We start from the raw sequence: 22,750 nt of genomic DNA, 5'->3' as shown, positions 1-22,750 counted from the left end.
CGGCACAAGACGGCTGTAAATCAAAATGAGGTAAACATTCACATTTTTGCTGCTGAGTAGTAGAAGACAGGTTAGTGACTAGCTTGGCTGTCTCTGGAGTCTCCAAAAGCAAAATTCTCAGACAAGGGGAACTGGGGCTCTATTTCTCTAAGAAGTGTAGAGCACATTCAGAATTGTCTCCCAAAGAGGTGAGGAAACAGATTGTATTTCCTAAATCCTTTGGGGAGTTTCTAGTTGGGCATTAGCTGCTGGGTACTTCTGGTTCATCCAAGGAAAAATGCCCTCAGTCAGAGTCTCAGAAAGGAACCCATCTCCTGGAACCATCTGCTGCGATCTCAGGAGTAGCCCAGTGGGATATTGGTGGGGCATTGTCTACTACAAGTCTCTCTATAGAGAGATCCAAACTCTCTATACCTCAGAGGTGGGAGCGGGCTGGGAAGAGGTAAGAGAAAGAAGAGTGGAGTGAATCCAGCATTGGGACACCCAGTATCACAACAACATAGGATTATTTAGAATGGCAGGAAATTGGATTAATTTGAACGTCCAATAATAGATGCAATGGTAAAATAGCTTGTGGCAGATCCACAAAGTGAACCACTCTGCAGCCATTCATATTATAGAACTGTACTCAATAGCACAGCGGAACATTGAATAAAAAAAAAAAACTGAAAAAAGTAAGCACATCCATTTTCATTTGGATGGGTTTGTGGATCCTTCTAGATATGAGGAGCAAATAGGTGCTAAGGAGAAATCATCCAGGTCTTTGAAGTTCACATAAAATGGTAACTCCCACAAAAGGTCCAAATGCTTATCTTAGTCTCTAAACATGTCCCTTTACATCACTTGGGAAACAAGACTGGAAAAAAGGCTGTTCCAACAGGGTGAGTTTTGACTCAGTCCATAGGAATATAGGAAATCCCTCTGGCTCTCAGCAATGTTGGGTCCTTGGCATCCCAGGCACTCTCCAAGCATCTGGCTAAAACGAACGTGTGCCCAGAAGTTGAAGCATTTATGAATCTGGAGATAGACTGTGTCTACTGCCTCAACTTCTCCACAAAATAAAGTAACTGAGAAGTAGTGGCCAGGCTGTGATTCTGCCCAGAGTTAGGGTCCAGAAAGCCCTCATCATTTCTCCCACAGGGAATGTCCCCTCAAAGACTTTTCATTATCAGATTGAATTAAAAAGCGTAAATAAAACACTCCCTGATTTATAGACAAACATTTTAATAGAATTCTAAGTCAGTTTCCACCTAGAACCATAGCTACTTTTCATGCCTGTGGTTTGGTCAGATTTAAAAAAAAAAAAAGGATGTCAAGAAATCCTGCTGTGCAAGGTTTAGCAAGAGAGAGGGAGGCAAGATCAGAAAGGAATCAGAAGGATGGAGGTCAAGGATAGCAGGTCACAGACAACTGGAAACAAGAGCAGATTTGCCTTTGTTTACATTGCCAAGGGGGAAAAATTAACTTGATGGAAAAGGGTAATTAAGCATTTCTTTTTCCATCATGGTCCAGCCTGGCCTCATATCCAGCTGTTCTATTAGACATTGTGATGATTCCTCGTCGGGTCACAGAGTTAACGATGGCCAGTGTGGCACCGACGTCACTTCCCCCACAGTTAACCTTTATTTTATGAATAGACAGTAAAAATCTCAGAGTGAGAAGAGTCCAGCTCAGGTAGGCAGGTAATGAGGGAAGCCTGAATGTTTATAGAGAGATGTTGTCAGAACAAAGAGTAATTTGAACAAATCAGCAGATTAGCCTTGAAAGGTACTTAGATTATCTGGCTCAACACCTTCAATTCCTAGGTGTAGAAACCGAGGATCATGTAAGGTGAATGGGTTTTCCTAGAATTATGAAGCTTGTTGTTGTAAATCTAGAATCACAACCCCAAGCCAGTGTCCATCCGTCATGACTGATCCTCTTATTTGCTTGTATTTTCAACAACAACCCGCAGAAAAATAATACCTGCACTATAGGAATTAGCTGGTTTATACAAGTTACTGTTTGGAATCTGGCATATGTTTTCTAATAGAAACAAAGTTAGTGGTACATGATGGTAGTTTTCCCAGCCCTGCCTCAGAGACTGTTAGTACTCACATTCCATAACTCTGGGAATGATTGGTCCCCTTTTAATGGGGGTTAATGATTGCATAATGAAGACAAATGACCATAGCTTAGTCTGGCCTCCCAATACTCAGGGCGATGTCCTGTCCTACAGACCTGGTTACTCTTCAGGTAAATATAGACCAGCCTTGTATGTCCAGCTGCACTGGGATGGAGCATAGCTGAGATCATTGCCATCTGAATGCTCTGGGAATGTATTGCAGTATACATTTTCTCCTATATAAAGGAATAGTCATTGCAAAGCTTCAATGAGACCATAATCGGCTGTGGAGACGCTAGTTTATTGTGGATAAACACACTGTTCAGATGGAGGAAAAACTACTTTATTCTAATTGCTTCACATAATAAACCAGCGATTCAAATGAGCAGACCAGGATAAATGTTTTGCTTGGTATAATCAAATCAGTTTACACGCTACAGAGCAAGTATTTCAGGCATAACATTTATTTTGTTCAGACCCCTTGGAACTTTTACACCAAAATGACCTCCTACCGCAACTCTAAACAGTAGTCAGGGATTACCTTTCTTACTAGGTGGATTTTGTACATCTCCTGACTTGAAAATGTTTTCAAAGACAGTTAATCATCCATTCAGTTTTATACTTCATAGTCATTTCAAATTTTGGTGCAAAATGTTGTTTACCAGCTGGATTGTCCTCTTCATTTATTAAACACATCTGTATATGTTTTTGGCTCTTCCCTCAAGTCAAATCTACCTTAAGAATTCAAGGAGTGCCGTCATTGATGAGTTCATGGAGTGGGCATCAAATTCTGTAGCTGATTCTCAATTATAATCCTAAAAACCTTTTGTAAAATGGCAGTGTCACTGGCATTAAGATAAAAATTTCCCTAGTTATCTTTAATCTTGTCAGGGTCATGGGTCCCTGTGAAAATATGATGGAAACTACCTCCTAGAAAAGTGAACATGACAATATATGTACACCTTTTACATATTGATTTATACCTCGAGAGTATATTTAGGGGTTAAGAACTTTTGTTGTAAGGAGGCATTTTCGAAAGAGATAGCACCTATTTTGATTTACAGTTTAGATGTTTATTAAAAATGCAATAGTTTCATCACTTACCATCACATCTTCAATCTATATTAAAAATGCCCTGCTTTTTAGAATTTCTGTTTTATGTTTTTTAAAATTTTGATCTATTTTAACTATTCTTTTAAACCTTTTTCAACTTTCTAAATGAGGAAGTTTTTTTAATATAGGAAAGTATTTCTTTTTTATTCTTGTTAATCTTAAAAGATAATCTATCTTTAGAACTTTGGCTCAAACATTCTACTTAATATTTGCATTTGAAAAAATTTTCTAATAGAACATTGACCTTAAGGATTTTGAAAGTCACAATCTACATATAAATTTAATTCCAATTCTCTGCCATTAAAATAACATTGACCGGATCTCAGAATTAGGTGATAACTCCTTTACATTTTTTGAACATTACCAAATGATAATTTTTAGAATTAAATAAAATACGAATCCAAGGGTGCTGCAAGAATTTAGTATATACAACTCCATTTTTCACAGTAGTTTATAGAACTTACATAGAAATAATAAGCTCTCTTAGTGACCATATATACTCAATATGTTTTCTTTCTTATTGCGAATAATGATTTTATATACATATACAGTGCAACTTTCATCACCTCCTAGTCAGAAAAGCTCCACTGTCATTTCAAACCCGCAACTAAGTCTAACACAATAGGATCTATGGTTTAAAACATTCAGGACCATATCCAGTCTTGCCAAAATTCATGCGACTAGGGATTCAAAGAGCCCTTTGAAAAGAGAAACTTCAGTGGAAACAATCTCATAGCCGCGTGGTCATGCGTGGATGCTGTCATGAGCTCACAGCTTTTATCCTGCTTTGTTGCTGTATGTGGAGGTGGGACCATTTCAAATACAAAACAAAAGTAACTTGTGGGTTTTGTGATGGGTCAGGTTGATAGGAAATCCTTGCCATCACATAAAGATAAGTACTTGTGTCCACATGAATATACTCAAACATTATATTTCTAGGATATATAGTCTTTCGTAGATTTTCTTTCTAAAATTAGGACACATTCTTAAATTAATAATGTGTTACAGTTCCTTTGGTAGCATGTTTTCTTCCTACCTACACAAAATAATAGTGAAAATAACAATTGATGGTGTCTTAGATTCAATGAAACATATTATGTATAGATTAGAGCACATAAGATCAGAAGTCACCTTAGCAATGTTAAAACAACTCTCCAAGGAAATTGAAATTGAAGGGTCAATTAATTTTCTAGAGAGACAGATTTTGGTGACAGTCCAGAGATTAAGTTTTCAAATACTTTCACCCATCTTATGTGACTCATTAGACCATAAACCCATAAACTCAATGTAAATCGCTTCTTGAAGGACATTTCTTATGTAATATTTGATGCATGAAACATAATGTTTATGTAAATTATAAAGCATAATGAATTGTTGTTGAGTGTAAATGAACACATTTTAACTACATGCAAAATCTTGGATAATCTTAAAACATTAATGTTGAGAGAAATGAGTATTGCCCAAGCCTACATTTCAAATGATGCCATTTTCTATAAATAAGTAAAATTTTCAAAATTAAAATTGAGCCTGATTCATATAGTACCTTTTTAAAATCATTGTTCACTTTCAATGTTAATGTGGAAAAAAGTATTCAAGGATTTTTTTTTAAATCCACATGTTAGAGCCAAAATTAAAAAGGCATGTTTTAATGGGAATCGGTTTAAAACAATTTGACTAGAGTGAGAGAACAGTTTGGAAAATGTGTCTATGCTCAGTTTTGCTTCCAAATTTGGACTTTGAAACTTATTGTCAGTCTCAGAAAGAAATAAGAAGCTGTGCAGATAATTAAACATTTGCCTTGGGGGAATTATTTGCAGTTAATTAAAATCATACACTTTGGGTGTATACTTGCTTCACTGGTTATTAAATTTGAATCATATGTTAACTACCCAGGTTTCTCACTTGTCCATCAAATGTTGCTTGCGGCATGTTCAAGAAACAAACTTTCTCATAATATTCCAAACTGCGTTGTTTAAAACGATCTCCTAATGTGGGGAGGGAGAGAGGGAAAAGGAATAAGGAAACAAAGAAAGAAAGAATGATTTGAGACTCTGTCTGATTCAGTTCTGTTCGGAGTTACAACTCAATGGAGGCACGTGAACTCAGTAGAGAACCCATTCGTAAGTAATAGGAGTCTCAGTCTGCCATCTCCAGTTTGCTCCATGGCCATATGCATACAAGATTACCTCATGGCTTTTAGATATCTTCAGATTACCACTCTCTTAGCTGCATGAAAAATATCCCCTAGGGGCGCCTGGTGGCTCAGTGGTTAAGCTTCTGCCTTCGTCTGCCTTCAGCTCAGGTCACGATCCCAGGGTCCTGGGATCGAGTCCCACATCGGGCTCCCTGCTCGGCTGGAAGCCTGCTTCTCCCTCTCCCACTCCCCCTGCTTGTGTTCCTGCTCTTGCTATCTCTCTCTCTCTGTGTCAAATAAATAAATAAAATCTTAAAAAAAAAAAAAAGAAAAGAAAAGAAAAATATCCCCTAGATTGTAACCTCTGTGAGGGCAGAGTCAATTCCTATTGACTCCCCAGCCTCAATAAGTGTCTGGCATAGAGTTGGCCCTTAATAAATGCTTTTGGAATGAATGAAAGGCCCATTTTCTGTCTTCACACTGACCCACCCACATGCTTTTTCCGATGGCTTTCTAAAGAGCCTACAGAGAGGCCTCAAACATCCAACAAGGAATCCTGTGTAGTCTTGTAAGAGTCCATAGTCACTGAAACCTATTTGGCTATGTTATTTCCTGCAAGTATATCGTATAACAAAAAAACATGAACTTATGCTGATTTCACATTTAAATATGCTATACAAGGGAGAGGATGAAATTGCACAGAACAGAATATTTGCATTCCCCTTTGCTATTATTCTATTTGTAGTGTTCCTCAGGATGATGAACTTAATTACAACTGGATTTCAAAGCTCTACATCTGGCTTTTTCCAGGACTCAAGGCTCCCATATATGAACAATTGCAGTAATGGAAGCATTAAGAACATTAAAATTGATATTCCTTTAATCTCCTCTATTTTGCCTTCCTTTCATATCCTTTTGCACAATTCTCCAAAGACTTTCACTAATGCATAAAGTCTGCTTATATTTTCTTCTTTGTTGCAAAAAGATGACCCAAACAAATTTCTATCCTCTAAGGAGGATAAACTTTGTACAAGACCTCTTCTGCAGTACTTTAGGAATAACTTATTTATTGATGAAAATATTTAAGTATTCTAAGGGTATTTTTTAAAAATAATAAATTCCATGCTCCAAAGATAGATATATCATGACAGTGCTGGAAGCTGCTCTGTTTCCCAGTTAAAAATGCTGACTAGACGTTTTTCTTATTTGTTGTGGCAGATTCTGCAAAGGACGACCATATTACAAAAGACAATGAAGTGGCAGATCATTCTGTGTGTGACCAAGATCATCCTAATGGTAAGTTGTGAGGTCTTTTTTCATTTATTTTTTCTGCTGAGAAACATTACATTTAAAAAAACAGATTTTAGTTTTTCTGGGAAAAAATGGAATCTGGTAATATTTTATTAGCTATGAATATCAAGTGATTGGTAGCTGCCAAGTTTAAAAGGGAAATTTGCTCTCCACAATCACTTGCTATTCTTGTACCAGGCTGACTTTATTTATTTTTGTTACCTGCCTAAACCCTACAAGCATTGGGTTTGCAACTACAGAAATGAAGATATGCTAACCATGAAAGAAATGTGACACATATAGACAATAGATCTAGGTGATTAAATCTACATATCCTGGGAATACCAAGAAGAGAGACTAGAACAAACAGAAATGAAACAATCTTTAGAAAAATAACAGAAAAATAGTTGTCCTAATGTAAACCAATTCCTCCACCCAAAACACAAGAGTACACGTATTTATAGACAAAGGCATTGAAAACTCAAATAGGAACAGAAATCTACAAAGCCTCATAGAATTTCTGAAGATCACTGATAAAGAAAGGCTTATAAAGCATATAGGAAAATCAAAATCAGGTTACAATCAAAATCAGGTTACAAACAAAATCACCAAAATCAGATGAGCCTTAGCTTGCTTTCTTCTTCCACAATTCTAAATACTAGATGAAATGGAGTAACATTTTCATTGCTCTAAAGGACACATTTTCTATATTTAGTGAAGTTATTACTCATGCATGAAGTCAGGAGTAGTATTTTCTCAGGGATATATAGATTAAGAAAATATGCCACTCAAGTATCCCTCCTGAATAAACTAACAGAAATCCTGTGCAAAAACAATAAATATAGAAAGGAAGGAAAAAGCCGAGACTGAGAAAGGCACACTTGGAAAGTAGTATGTGATAAGAGACTCATTAAATGTATGAAAATGTTGAAATAATTGCTTCAAAATTTGTATCAGAATATCTTAATTAAATGTGTCCTTTTATCTCTCAAAATTATAGTATATGTTGTTTTAAAATGAGAAAGAAAAAGGAGAGACTTCTTTCAGGAATGAAAGTCTAAATAACTTAGACCATTACTCTCCTTGAAGATAACTAGAAAAACTACACCAAAAACAAAAACAAAAAATTACAGAGTCTGTTTAAAGGCGTCAGAGAGCTAACAAGATAGTGAAGAATTGTCAGGTTAGGTTCTGGGAGAAAATAGATATCCAGAGATGTAAATTCAGAACTTGAAGTTGTTTTTATCTTAAGTCATTTGCTAATTCTACAAAAGGTATTCAGAGTCCCATTGCTGAAAAGGGCAAGTGACCATGGTAAACCCCCTGCTTTTTGTGTCGAAACCTTAAAGATATGCATCCTACCAGAAAGAATGAACCAGTTTTCTGAAAGACGGCTGCCCAGCTCTGAATCATCTCAATCCTCAAATTAAATTAAGATCAACCCAGATTGCTAGTCCCTACTGGCACCTGAGAAAAACAAATGTAAAACATTTACTAGATTAAAAAAGAGGGCTGTAGGTTTCAAACCATTTACAAAAACGAGTTTTTAAACTTAATTTCCAGCATGTCCAACACACACATACAGAAAAAGAGCCAGAAAAAATGAAACAAGGTAACATAAAAAATAGTCAAGAGAAACAGGCCATTTGGGCTGAAAATATTAGAGTTATAAACATAAAGTATAAAATAATTTTGCTGACTGTTATAGGGGGATAAAGACAAGATTGAAAAATTTAGCTGAGAACTAGAAATTCAAAACAAAATAACACAAAAGAAAAAAGAAAAGAAAGGGGCTCCTGGGTGGCTCAGTCAGGTAAGTGTCTGCCTTTGGCTCAGGTCATGATCTCAGGGTCCTGGGATCGAGTCCCGTGTCAGGCTCCCTGCTCAGCAGAGAGTCTGCTTCTCCCTCTCCCTCTGCCCCTCCGCACACACTCATGCTGTCTCTCTTTCTCTCAAATAAATAAATAAAATCTTAAAAAAAAAAAAGAAAAGAAAATCTAGAAGTGAAAGATGCCATAACTGAAATGAAGAATTCAGTGAATAGATTCATGGTTTGACTGCATATTAGAAACAGATGAAAGAGAATTTGTGCACTAGAAGTTAGGTCGTAAGAACATATCCAAAATAAAAATAGTAGAGAAAAAAAAAAAAAAGGATGGCAAACACTAAAGAAAGGGAACAAATATAGAGGATAAAATTTATAAAGTCTATCACAAATGTAATTGGAGTCCCAGACAGAAAGGAGAGAGGGAATTGGGCAAAAACAGTATTTCAGGAAATTATGCTGAGAAATCTCCTACATTGGTGAAGGATATCAGCCCATTTGTTCCAAAAGCCCTTTGAACTCCAACAAAATAAATGCACAAGTAGGCCCATCATTGTACAACTGCTGAAAATCAAAGATAAACAGAACATCTAAAAAGCAATTTTTAAACAGACTGATAGCTGACTTTTAATATATACAATGGAAATAATAAGACAATACAGCAGAATAGCTGCCAACCAAGAATTCTAAACTCAAGGAAAATGTGTGTTTCAAGAATAAGTTAATCAAGGATATTTCTGGCCAAGAAAAAGAAAAGAAAAGTTCACCAACAGAGAATTTTGGTGTTCTTCAGGTAGGAGGGTATTGATCCCAGATAGAAGGACAAAGATGAAGGAAAAGAATTAAAAGCAAGGTAAATGGTAATTATTCAGTAAGTCTAAATGAATACTGATGATACCAATTCTTGACAAGAAGCAGGAAACTATGACCTATAAGAGAAGAGAAATCAGTTAATATAAATCAATTCAGAAATGGTACAGATAGTGTAATTAATATGAAAGGCCATATTAAAAGTTATAATTTTATTCCATATTTTCTGAAAGCTAAAAGAGAGATTGTCCATGTTAATTAGAGACATTAAAGATATAAAATGACCCAAATTGAATTTCTAGAGGTGAAAAACGGAATTCTGAGATGAAAATTACACTTGATGGGCATAATGGCAGATTGGGCATAATGGCAGATTAGTCACTGCAGAAGAAAAGATTGGTGAATTTGAAGATGTAGCAATAGAAACTATCCAAATTGAAACACAGAGAGAATAAATGATTGAAAACAATGAAAAGATCATCAGTGAGCTATGGAAGAACTTTAAAGGTAATTCAAAGTCCAGTATACATAAATTGAAATCTCTGAAAGCAACGCATGGGAAGGCAAGACAGAAAAAATATTTGAAGTAAAAATAACTTTGATGAAAACTGTGAACCCATATATCCAAGAAGTTCTATGACCCAAAGCACAAGAAACATAAATGAAATTATAACTAAGCACATCATTATCAACTTGCTCAACACCAGTGATAAACAGAAAAATTTCAAAAACAATCAGAGGGAAAAGACAAGGTACATACAGAGGAATAGATATGGAGAGGAAGCAGAAGTCTCATTGGAAACTACAAACTAAAATTACAGGCTCAAACATGGATGACTCTCACAAGCATAACATTAAAGAAAGTACAGAAGTGTATATATTGTACAGTCTCATTTATATCAAGTTCGAAAAGCAGAAAAAGATAATGATACTATTTAGAAAGAAATGACTGAGTTGGGATAATGATAAAGAAAATCTAGGTAGTGATCACTCTGAGTTAAGGTGCTGATTAAATTTTGGTGATTAGGGATGATATTCTGATTGGCCCATGAGCTGGGCTTCTGGACTGGATGGATATCTAGTTTCTGTAACTATAAGGATATGTAGTTTTTCTAATTGCTTTTGGTTATTTAACTGAACTCTCTGTATTGTTTGTGTACTTTCCTATATTTTGTTGCATTTTTAGAGAATAGTTAAAAGAGGAAGGAAGAAAGGGAGAAAAGGAGTGAGAGAAAAGGAAGGAAGTATCAATGTCAGAGTTTATAAAGCAAAGATTATGGTGGGGAGAAGGGAGAGTTGCACAAAAAGCTGATTTCAGTAAAGGTAGTCAAAAACTGAAAATCCTGCTCTGCTATAGATTCTGACAATATGAGTTAGGGTTAAGAATACCTTTGAAAAAAATTGGTGATAATCACAAATAGAATTAAATCACAATAGAATTAAAGGAAGAGATCTTACTCTCTCAATTTCCTGGTATGTTTCATACCACACATGAGTATATTCAATAATGCAAATAAAAAAAAATAAATAGCAGTGTAAAAAAAGCACAATATATCAAATAAGATAACAGAAACACAGGCAAGTGGTTATGACAGGAAATGTAATTAGGTTAATTTATTAAGTGTAAAAGCCAGTTGGGTTGAATTAATTTAAAAAATAAATAGGGGCGCCTGGGTGGCTCAGTCGGTTAAGCATCTGCCTTTAGCTCAGGTCATGATTTCGGGGTCCTGGGATCAAAACCTGCATTGGGCTCCCTGCTCAGCAGGGAGTCTGCTTCTCTCTCTCCCTCTGCCTCTCCCTCCTGGCTTATGTTCTCTCTCTCTTGATTAGTCACTCTCTCTCTCAAATAAATAAATAAAATCTTTTTTAAAATTTTTAAAAAATATAAAGTAAGGGGGTGCCTGGGTGGCTCAGTCAGTTAGGCGTCTGCCTTTGGCTCAGGTCATGATCCCAGGGTCCTGGCATCGAGTCCTGCATCGGGCTACCTGCTCAGCAGGAAGCCTGCTTCTCCCTCTCCCACTGCTGCTCCCCCTGCTTGTGCGCTCTGTCAAATAAATAAATAAAATCTTTAAAATAAACAAACAAACAAATAAATAAATAAAAATAAAAAAATATAAAGTCAGGAAAGGTAAATTTGGGAAATGAGCATCAAAAGAAAACATGAGAAACTACTTAAGGATCTATCCAGTTAGAATTCTAGCAAAAAGCCTCAAGCAAGAAAGAATTGCTCATTTTATATCAATAAAAATTTAAATCCCTGATTTAATATAATAATGATGGTTTTTTATGTGCCAGATGATACAGTATGAATAAATTCCCATTGGAAATGCAATGGGGAATTCACAGGTATATTTTCAATTGATGATAGAATAAATAGACTAAAAATAATATGGAATCTTTGAAAAATGTGATTAACAGTGTAGTCCTACTATAGGAATAGGCAAGTCAATAAATGAAACAGAATAGAGTTTAGAAATGGACCAGAGTAGATGTGGGTTTTTAGCACATCTTCAGGCTGACATTTCAAAGACAGATGACTCCACAAATGGCATTAAGACAATTGGTTGGCCATTTGGAAAAATAATCTGAATCCCAACCCCATTCCTTATACCAGCTTAAATTACAGGAGGAGCAAAGATGGAATGTAAAAATGAAACTAAAAATACCAGACTAAAAGAACAAAAACGCGATTTTTTTTTAATTTTGAAATAAGAACTGCTTTGAGAATTGTAAATAAAAACGCATAAACACATGATTGTATACATATGTTATAAAAAGGCATACATATATATATATCTGCAAAATGTGTGTGCATGTGTCAAAATATGTCATAAAAGAGAGAAATGGCTAAATCTGAATATATACATTTTGACATGATAAAGATTATAATCAAATTCTAAAGAAAAACTCCCAGGAAAAGTACCCTCAAACTAAATGATAAAGAATCAGAAAAAAAAGACCTCATAAATCAATAAGAAAAAAAAGGGGGTGTCTGGGTGGCCCAGTCATTAAGTGTCTGCCTTCGGCTGAGGCCATCATCCCAGGGTCCTGGGATCGAGCCCCGCATCGGGCTCCCTGCTCGGCGGGAAGCCTGCTTCTCCCTCTCCCACTCCCCCTGCTTGTGTTCCTGCTCTCGCTATCTCTCTCTCTGTCAAATAAATTAATAAAATCTTTAAAAAAATAAAAAAGAAAAACACAATTGAAAAATGGACAAAGGACTCAATTATAATTTACAAAAGATGAATTGGGACGCCTGGGTGGCTCAGTCGGTTAATTGTCTGCCTTCAGCTCAGGTCATGATCCCAGGATCCTGGGATCAAATTCCGCATTGGGCTCCTTGCTCAGCAGGGAGCCTGCTTCTCCCTCTGCCTGCCACTCCCCCTGCTTGTGTTCCCTCTCTCTCAAATAAATAAAATCTTTTAAGAAATGCAAAAAAACATGATTTCAGTGTCTTCTCCTTTTGAATATCAGATAAGTTTAAGTAGGATTGATAATGCCCAGAATTGCTGGGAATAGGGTATCCAATCATGCTCACACACCATTGGCGGTAGACTGAAAGACATAACCTCCTCATCAGCAATTTCGACAAAATCTAATAAAAAGTAAAGAGTTCATACTTTTGTCCTAGAATTATGATTTAGGAATTTGTCTTAAAGTAACACCCACCAAGAGTAGGGAGACATGTATTGACAAAAATCTTCATTGCAATACTATGTTTAATAGGGGAAAAGAAAGGAGACATCCAAAATTTTGTCCATAACATGGAATATACTGCATCTTTTAAAAATAAAACTTCTGAAGAAATTTTAATCACAGTGTAAGATGCTTATAAAAATATGAACTAAAAAAGTAAGAATCAAAGTGTAAATTCATTTTGATCCTAGGATCTATTTATATATTTCTGTGTATGTGTATGTGTATTGAGCCACATACACAAAGACTCACAAACATATATATACAGATACATATATATGTATGCATATACAAAGGTATATCTACATGCATGTGTACACACATGTATGCATATACAGATGTACATCTACATACATATATACACACACAAAAGAAAGATAGCACTTTACAATATTAACGTGACAGTTATAAAATTATTATAGCTATGAATTATAGTTATAAAATTACTCATAATTCTGAATACTTATATGTATTTTTCAGTGTTTCTAGAAGGAAACTACAATTCTTTTGTAACTGCAAGAAAAAATAATTTTAGAAATAATTTACATTAGGTAGTAAGCTTTTTGGCCCCAGGAAAAAAAAAATGAAGGGTATCTAGAAGATAATCAAATTCACACTAATCTAGGTTTAATTTTTGCTCTTAAACTGAGGTTATTTTTAGACATGGTAAACATGTAAAATTTTGAATATTAGCAGCAATCAAGTTTCAGGTTTAACAAAAGGACACAATTTTCCATTGTCTTTAAGACAAGCATCGAAGAAACAAAGTCTTTGTTCTTATGAAGATTTGAGCATATAATAATCTGCAAACAATAAAACTATACTTTTGTTACTATTGTTCAAAACCAGTCCATTTACAGAGTGCATTTAGGTTTATCCTCTAGAAATGTTTAGTTCCAGACTGATGGCCCCAGACCAATTTTTATGCAAATTATTTAAAGCATTAGCTTGAGCCAAACTTAATTGCCAGGGCTCCAAGAAATAATCACGTGATCTATTTCTAAAGAAAAGTGAATGGATTTTTGGATTATCTGTTCTAATAGTCCCCTCCCATTAGCATGGATGATTGAGTTCACTGTATAAAAATATATATATAAACTGTGGGACCCTTTATGTTCCTTTGTTTCCTCTGCCAGGAGGGATTAAGGCAGAGGACAGTGGGTGGAATTCAACTAGACTGAATGTGGAGAGGCAAACATAAAGCTTGCCCCCATGGGGTCAAGAAAGCAAATGGAATGTCTGAGTGCACTGTAGAGGAAGGCAGAAGGGCTGGAGACTCCTGGAGTCATCATTAACACACAGCAGGCCTGGGTGCAGGGCAAGGAGCTCACACAAGTACTTCCTCTTTGTGTAATATGCCTAGTCCTGGCTTGGCTCAGGAATGAGCAAATATGATTACTGTTGGATTTCAAAGCTGTGCACCTCATTTCTTTCCCATTTTTTACTGACTTTATTTCAGAAAAATTAGAAAGAAGAAAATATATGTATTTCTATTTCAGGAAAAGACTGTCAAAATATGTAAAGCACACAGGTTGAAAAACATCAAGAGGGGGAAGAAGTGAAAAGGCAAGGGGGGCGAAATACTCCACAAGAACTTTGCAATGCCTCTCATCCTCAAAGTGAAGTGCCAGGGCCTTCTTAGTCAAAGAGAAAATCCCTAGTATTCATCAAGAGCCTTAGGCTGCCACCTCAGGCAGTCCCCCCCTTATCAGCAGGGGCCCCAGGCCCTGCTGAATTGTGGTCTTCCTATCCCTGATTAAATTCCTCTGAAGATTTATCAGATGGGGCACTGGGACTGGGGACACACAGGAATACAGAGTGGCTGCTTCTGTTCTCTGAATGCTCTACTCTTGCCTTCATTGTGCAGACAAAGCCCGATTGCAAATGACAAGTCAAGGGTCCCAGCAGGGATCCAGGAATAGGTGTGGTGGTTGGTTCCCTATTTCAACAGCGATGGAGAATGGGGCTCACTCAGACAGTGAATGTCCTCTCTCAATATCATCCACCCAATAAACAAACATCAGCGGTGACTAGAAGCTTTAACAGGAGACAGATCCTCATATAATGCCCAAGACAGAGGGAATCTAAGATATTATCTAGTTCTACAGCCTTAAAAATAGATAATGAACCTGAAGCCCAAAGAGGTTGTGATTTGCCTAAAACTTCAAGTTCTTCTTTCAGGGTTCTTTCCAATAAATATAGTATACGGAGTGCTTAGCAGCCTAAGGCACTTATTGTGTTGCTAAAGGATGCAATAGAAAGTAAGTTACGGTCCCTAATTACTATTTGCAGACATAGATGAGTACTATAATGGACAGCCAATTAAATAGATATTTATTGATCAATCCTTATTAGTAGGTACTGGGAAGGGAAATATGAATAAAGCACAGTTTTTATGTTCACAATGCTCATAGCCTGGTAAGAGAGACGTTTACAGATACAACTATAATACAGTGTAATAAGATGAATAATAAATAGATAAATGAGCAAAGGAACTCAATAAGCAAAAACATGAAAATGATTGATCCTGCCTAGTGATTCAGAGGATGTTACAAAGAAAAGTAAATTGATGACTTAGTTTTGAAAGATGAGGAGAATTTTACCAGATAGAAAGGGGGAACATGGGGTATTTCAACCAATGAGAACATGTGTTAAGTGGACACAAAGACAAGAAATAAAGTAATATGTTTAGAAAATGGTGAGTAGGTTGGGACATAGAACAGAAAGGTAGGTGATTTGACCAAAAGACAAAAAAGAGGAACATTCAAGAAGAAAGAGGTACTCAACAGCTGAATTTCTCAAGTGTTTCTTTAGAGTTCAAATAGAGTAGACATTGAGCAAAAGTAACGATTTGGCTAGACTCAAACACCTTTTAGTTACAAATTTTTCTTCTATGATATCACTGAAAGCATTTTTCTCTATTTTCTAAATTGTTTCATTATAATTATTAAATTACATAATATGCATTTGTTGTAAAATATAAAATGCAGATGAGTACATCGTTACAAAAAATGAAATCATATTCTATGTTCTACAATCTTTGAAAATCTCATAATGTTTTTAATGGTTGCTATCACAAAAAAATACAGCTGCTTAGACTTCCTCTAATCCTTAAATTAGAAATTCTATTGCATTTTCTGTCCTCTGTATCTATCATCTTTTTGTGTTTCATTTTGCTCCCTAACTTTTGCCTTCTTAGTGAATTTTAATTCAAAAGTTTGATTTCTAAAACATTAATTTATGAATAGTGTTCATTCTCTTTTATGACATCCTTTGCTGATGTTCATGTTGTCATTGTGTTTTTAGGCTTGTAGATTTTTCTGATTGTCTCAGACAATTTCTTCTTCATTTAATACATCTTTTCATTTCCTTATTTATCCGTTCTTAGAGTTCATTGCAAACCCAAAAATGCTATGTTTTATGTTTTTCTGAATATATTTTTTTTACGAAAATATTTTTCCCTTACTATAATTCCCCTCTTTTATTATGTTTCATTTTTAAGTCTCCTGTTTGTTTGGATAGCTAGAAAGAGCTATCCAGGCAAGATGTTTGCCAGGAAATAAATGGAGAAATCCCCTTCATTTTCTTTCTTTTTTTTTTTAAGATTTTATTTATTTATTTTTCAGAGAGAGAGAGAGAGAGAGAAAGCACAAGCAGGGGCAGCAGCAGGCAGAGGGAGAAGCAGGCTCCCCGCTAAGCAAGGAGCCCAATGCGGGACTCGATCCCAGGACCTGGGATCATGACCTGAGCTGAAGGCAGATGCTTAACTGGCTGAGCCATCCAGGCATCCCTCCCCTTCACTTTCCATGTGCTATAATCCTTCTCTCCATCCAACTATTCTGATATCCATCCAGTATTTATCTAGGGTAAACATGGAATACAAAACCTGTAGCTCTAGTTTTACCAGAAATAGGATTGATTTCCTCCCATCTCATTCCTTGAAGTTGAAACTTGATTTTAGAATTTAACATTTATCCTTATCAAATTTCTTCATGTTTCATTTAGTCTGTTTAAGAGTGCTTCAGTGTTGATTTTGTTGTCCAGTATACTTGTTATCCCTCGCAGTTTCATGTGGTCTAAAAATCTGCTAAAAGTGAGTTTTTCATAAATTTGGAACTCTGTTTCACATCTTACTAGAAAGAACTTTATGCACATTTAGTGCCTTTTTCCTTTCAACTATGCATTTTGAGGACAAGTATTGTATCTATTTTATTTAAGATCTATTTCCAGCACCTGACGTATCTGTCATTTAGTAGCACATAATACAGTGTCAAGTAAGTGACCAATAGTGTGTGGCATTATCGCTTTATATGGTACCCAAAGGTGAAGAAAAAAATGGGTTTTGGGGAAAAGATTTTGCACAGCTTTCTTCTCCATATTAAAGAATTTTGTGACTAGTAGTATCATGACATTGTCTGAAGGATAAAGGGCACACATGGAATTCTCATACATTTCTTGTGGGAGTATAAAGTGGAACACACTCTTCCAAATGCTGTTTTTCAGGATTTAGTAAAGCCAAAGTTATGTGTTGCCTATTACTTGTCAATATCACTCCTGAGTTTATATCCAAGTGATATGAATACATATATCCACCAAAAGACACGCACAAGAATGTTTTTAGCAGTGTTCTTTATAATAGCCCCAAACTGAAAACAATTCAACATCCATAGGACATAATATATTTGGATAGTGGAATAGTATACATCCACAAAAAAGAATAAACACTTGACATATACAACAACTGGGATTAATCTCACAGAGGACATGTGAGAAAGCAAGCTACAAGAGAGCATATAGTGTATGTTCTGTTTTTATGAATTTCAAGAACAGACAAAACTATTACCTTTCACCTGTTGTAGGGTGTCCATTCGTACCAACAGGGAGAGCCACTGGTGCTAGAAATGTTCTTGTTCTGGGTGGTGATCGCACAGGGAGACACATGTATGTGCATGTCAAAAGTCTTCAAGCTATATACTTACGACTTGTGTGTTTTACTATAGCAAGATATACTTCAATTTAAAAACTAAAAGGCAAAATAAAGACATGTCCAAGCAAAACAAAAAGGAAGAAAGGATTTGTAGTTGAACATTTTGAAAGCAGAATGGGTATCACAAGACTTAATTTCAGAGCTAATGTGGTAATTAGAGATAATGTATGTGAAGTGTCTGGGCCAAGTCTGGCATTTTTTATAGGATAAATAATTTGCAGATACACATATATCCTAGGCCAGTGCTTCTCAAGCTTTAATGCACATACAGATCACCTAGAAATCTTGTTAAAATGCAGAATCTGACTCTAGGTCTGAGATGAGGCCTGAACTCCTATATTTTTGAAATTCCAGTGTTGCTTACCCACAGACCATAGTTTAAGTAGCACCAGAGTGGAATGGAGGTGAATGGGGTTTATCGGCAGGGGAAACATCTTGATCAAATCCATGTTTTAAAAGGTATTTCAGCTAGCAATTCACAGGATACACTACAGGAGAAAAAAATGACAGATCCAAGAGAGAGACAATATATCCTTAAATGAGGAAAGGGGAAGGGGAAATGAAGTGTGGGAAAAGAGAAACATTTTGCAGAATCATCAAGACATGGCACTTCATTGAATTTTAGAAGTGATGACAGAGAGTCATCAAAGACAGCTTGAGAAATTTCGCTTCAATGATCAGACAGATAAATATGCCTCCATTGTAATTATTTTATCGGATCCTTTTGATTAAAATTGAGCTCAAGAGGAATGATGTCAAAAAACTTTTTTGGGGGGTCATGCTAGCAGAGAATGAACCAAGGGGAAGCCATAGAGTGGGCAGCTTAAGGATAGTTGCATGAAAGAGGAAACTGTAAAGATAAAGGGTTGTACGAGTTAGCTTTGCTGAAGTAACAAATAATCCTAAAAGTTCCATTGGCTGACAACAAAGGTGTGTTTTGTCTCTGCTTGGTTCTGCTCCACATGCTTTCATTCCAGGATGTAGACTGAAGGAGCACACTCACTTAGGAGCAAGAAAGATGGAGGACACATGCAATGGATCTTAAAGCTTCTGCCCAAATGTGCCATTTTGTAAACCAAGTCACACTAATAGACCTGGTGTCAGTGAGGTGGGAACAAACACTTGTCCCACAGGGGCCACTGCAGGTCACATGGTCACAGACATGGAGTTGAATCCTCTTACAGGAAGAAGTAGGGACCAGTTGAAACAATAATGCAGTCTACCACAGCAGAGTCCAAGCCCCTCTGTATCCCCTTCATGCCAATAACCAACTCTAGCTCTGGATTTTTTTTTTTTTTAGTTTAACAGTTAAATATTCTCAGCATTAAAAAAAGCATATTCTCAGCATAAAACCTTTCATTAAAATGAGGCAAATGGACAGATTTCAATTTCCTCTCTTAATGAGCACTTAAATATTCAAAACTCTACAGGGGAGGGGAGGGGGAGAAGCCAGGGGGTGTGGAAGAGAAACCATTACTAGATAATCAGCCTTGGAGTAATCAAGAATTGGCTGAATTCTCTCCTGATCTTTGCTATATTTAGTAGGTGTCTTAACAGAATGGTTGAGCTGTTAGGTGACCCAATCCCTGCGTGCTCACATTACTTAAGTTGTTCATGCTCTTTTAATGGGAGAATGAGAATACTAGGGTTTTAATTTTCTAGGAATCCTCAGTACAGGAAATTTATACATCTTAAAGGAAAATTAAGTGTAGATAACCCATACAGCCCAGGAATTACTTAAAATTTCAGAACTTCCAGGTTGTGTCCATCGACGTTCAGTGCATTGATAAGCTAAACACCAATTACACCAGTCAGTCCAAAGAAGAGGTTTTTGCCTAATTACCTGGCTATTTCTCATAAAATAATTGACATAAATTTGATGACTTGCAAAGTTGCACACTTTGGTTCGAAACCGTTCTCTGCCTCTCCATGCAGGATCGAAACACGGTTTCTGAATGTTTTGCTTTTCCAAACCAGGGATAAACCTACGATCATGCATGTCTCATTTCTTTTATTTTTCAACCACTGTTCTTAACAGGACAAGAGCATGATTCAATGAAGAATGAAATAAAAATTGAGGCAGACTCCCAGAGCTCATATATGGAAACAGAAGGTATTGAAACCAGAATGCCTTGTTATCCAAGAATGAGATGAAACTGTGAACCATGACTTTTGTTTATCCTGGTGTTTGTGAGTAGTGTGCATGTGTGTTTTAGGCACTAATTACCAGAGCATGGCAATAGTGTTCTGCTCTGTGTGCCTCTTAAAACTCTCGGAGGGGAAAAAGAAAGGAACTTTAACTTTCTCTGCTTTAGTCACTTTGTTTTCTCAATGATTCCGATGAAAACATACCTGAGTCTCCTTCTGTCTCATTCTATTTAGAGCTCTCACCAAACCAGGAAGATGACACGACTGTGGAGCAACCAGAAGTGATCCCGCTAACAGATGACCAAGAAGACAAAGAAGGTGAAAAAGGTAGGACTGCTCTTAAATTAACCCATCAAGAATAAAGAGTTTCCTGGGATTCCCACCTAGAAGGAAACCATCAGTTACCCTCCTGCAATAGCAGTCTGTAAAGAGGGAAAATGAGCATTTCTTTCATCCTGAACCTACTTGTGAGAGTAGAACAAAATCTAGAAGTAGCAAAAGAAGATACTTGTAATTTTTGCCCTTTCAAGGAGTTTGAAGATGTTTTTTATTATTTGTTTCAATTTAATTTAATTTAATTTAAAAATCATGAAATACAAAAATTCTAGTATTGAGAAAGCCTATAAGGAATTGAAATTATGGACTAGATGGATCTAGATGGATAAGAGTCTTAGAAAGTCTGAGATGGCTTTAAAACACAAAGATAAGACTTTCTGTATTGATTTCCTTCTGTCGTCCTTCATATGGTATTGATTAAAGAAGCAATTTATGTAAAATATACACATTACATGAACCTTCTAAATTGCATGCTTTGTCCACTAATATTAGGATGCAGTAATATTGAATACTGTTAAAAAAAATAAGTGAGCATTATAATGATTTCTGAAGACATAGGAGGAACGAACACTTCGTAAATTTTAAAGAAGTATTTGGGGCATCAAGTCAATATATTGGAGTAAAGACAGGCATCCTTTTAAAATATCTATATTAAAAACCTATTATCAAAGAAATTTAATATTTATTGAAGAACTTGATGAGTTCCATTTTAAAATATAAAACAATCTCTTGAAAGAAGCTCAATATGAAATAAAAAATGAAATCATTTGTCTGGTATACTATATCATAAATCATGCTGCTCTTAAATAAGTATGTGTTTGCAAAGCTGTTGCAAAGTAATAACTTGACAGGCCTTGTTTATTGAACACAGTGATCAATTTTGTTTCCAAATTAAAACACAGACATGATCTCAATAATAAAATCATGTCTATAGTAACTACAGCTTCCAAATTACGAATTCTTCTTGGCCGGGGCATTGACACAGTTTAATTACTAAGCCATGTTAGTGATTTCAACATCTTTTTTAAGATTTCCATTGCATTTAGAACACAATATTCTTCCATCTCTCTGTTTCTAATAGTCTTTTCTCCATTTCCCTGCAAATCCTAGTTCAGGCTCATGATACCATGTTCCCGGCAAGTCAAGTAAATGGCATATCTGGAGTATTTTATGTCTGATGATGTAACAGAGAATTGATAGGACCCTGACTTCAGACAGATACATGGCATTGTTCTCTTCAGTTGTACTTCTAACATGTAAAACACACAATGTCTTGCCTGCCTGTTTACTTTCTCTATAGCAGAAATTATTTACTTTGTATATTGTGCCTCAAGACATGCAAATGAGGAACATGAAACAACGGGTACATTTTCTTCTTTTTGACTTGACCTACAAGGGAAAAGCTGGCATTCCGCACTCACTGACTTGGTGTCCCTTCTTCCAGTAGTTCTCCAGCATCTAGCCCTCCTCTAATTACTGAGGAATTAAATACCCGCATCCCTCTCCCTTGCAGGGATGCCCATCCTCTATAGCACATGGCAGAATGGCTCGTGAGAAAGAAGTGAAGTCAAAGTCGGCTACTTGCTTGTAGCAACTTTGAAGTTGGATTTCTTTTTTCAAATGTGACTTTTCACTGCAGGAGAGTAATAATGCATGTGGCTTTGAGTTAACAGAATTTTCCCTCCCCTTCTTTCTGGCAGATACTTAACTTGGCCCTGCCTTGCATATTCCTGTTTAAATTTGAAATAACTTAAGCATCCCCTTATCATCTTATTCTTTGCTTCAAAGTAAGAGTGAATAGCTAGCCTGTGACACATAAGGGAAGTTGCAGGAGGAGAGTGGGGTGATGTAGAGTCAGGACACTGTGGAGTAGCTCTTCCCCACATTGACATGCTGAGTGGCTGTGGGCAAGTTCTTTCAAGTTTCAATGCCTCAGTGTCCTCCTCTGTAACATGGTGATGACAAAATGACCTGTCACGTACAGTTGTGGAGAAACTTTAGTGAGTTGACACATGTACAGAAATCACAGTACCTGCCACATAGAAAGCACTCAGTGTTTACTATGCCTCACACTTCGATAAATTGACGACCAAGTCGAGAGAATCCACATGTGGAGTTGCTCAAGTCCATTTGTGGTCCTTCCTAACTATTTTGAATCCATCAAAACTTCATATTTTCCACTTTTTCCTTCAACAACAAAAAAAAATTGTTCTGCACATTTCCTTTTCAACACCGAATCCTGCAGGTGGTTTCGATATGTATGTTCTTTTCTATAAAGACAGAACAATTAATGAAAGGTGAGGTGGGAGG

General features: G+C 36.2%; 1 protein-coding gene across 3 annotated transcripts in view; it reads left to right on the top strand.

Annotated features, from left to right (window-relative positions):
• MACROD2 (mono-ADP ribosylhydrolase 2) overlaps window positions 1-22,750 on the top strand; it is a 1,992,468-nt gene that overhangs the window by 1,910,336 nt on the left and 59,382 nt on the right. For all 3 annotated transcript variants that reach the window (XM_078056907.1, XM_078056906.1, XM_078056905.1), the window contains 3 exons: window positions 6,570-6,647; window positions 19,995-20,069; window positions 20,339-20,431. In XM_078056907.1, the coding sequence (XP_077913033.1) occupies window positions 6,570-6,647; window positions 19,995-20,069; window positions 20,339-20,431 (246 nt within the window). The remainder of the gene's footprint in view (window positions 1-6,569; window positions 6,648-19,994; window positions 20,070-20,338; window positions 20,432-22,750) is intronic.

This window comes from Halichoerus grypus, chromosome 10 (genome assembly GCF_964656455.1).
Source record: "Halichoerus grypus chromosome 10, mHalGry1.hap1.1, whole genome shotgun sequence".
Classification (NCBI taxonomy): Eukaryota; Metazoa; Chordata; class Mammalia; order Carnivora; family Phocidae; genus Halichoerus; species Halichoerus grypus.
The sequence above is the reverse complement of the archived record's forward strand: the minus strand, read 5'-3'. Positions and strand labels throughout refer to the sequence as shown.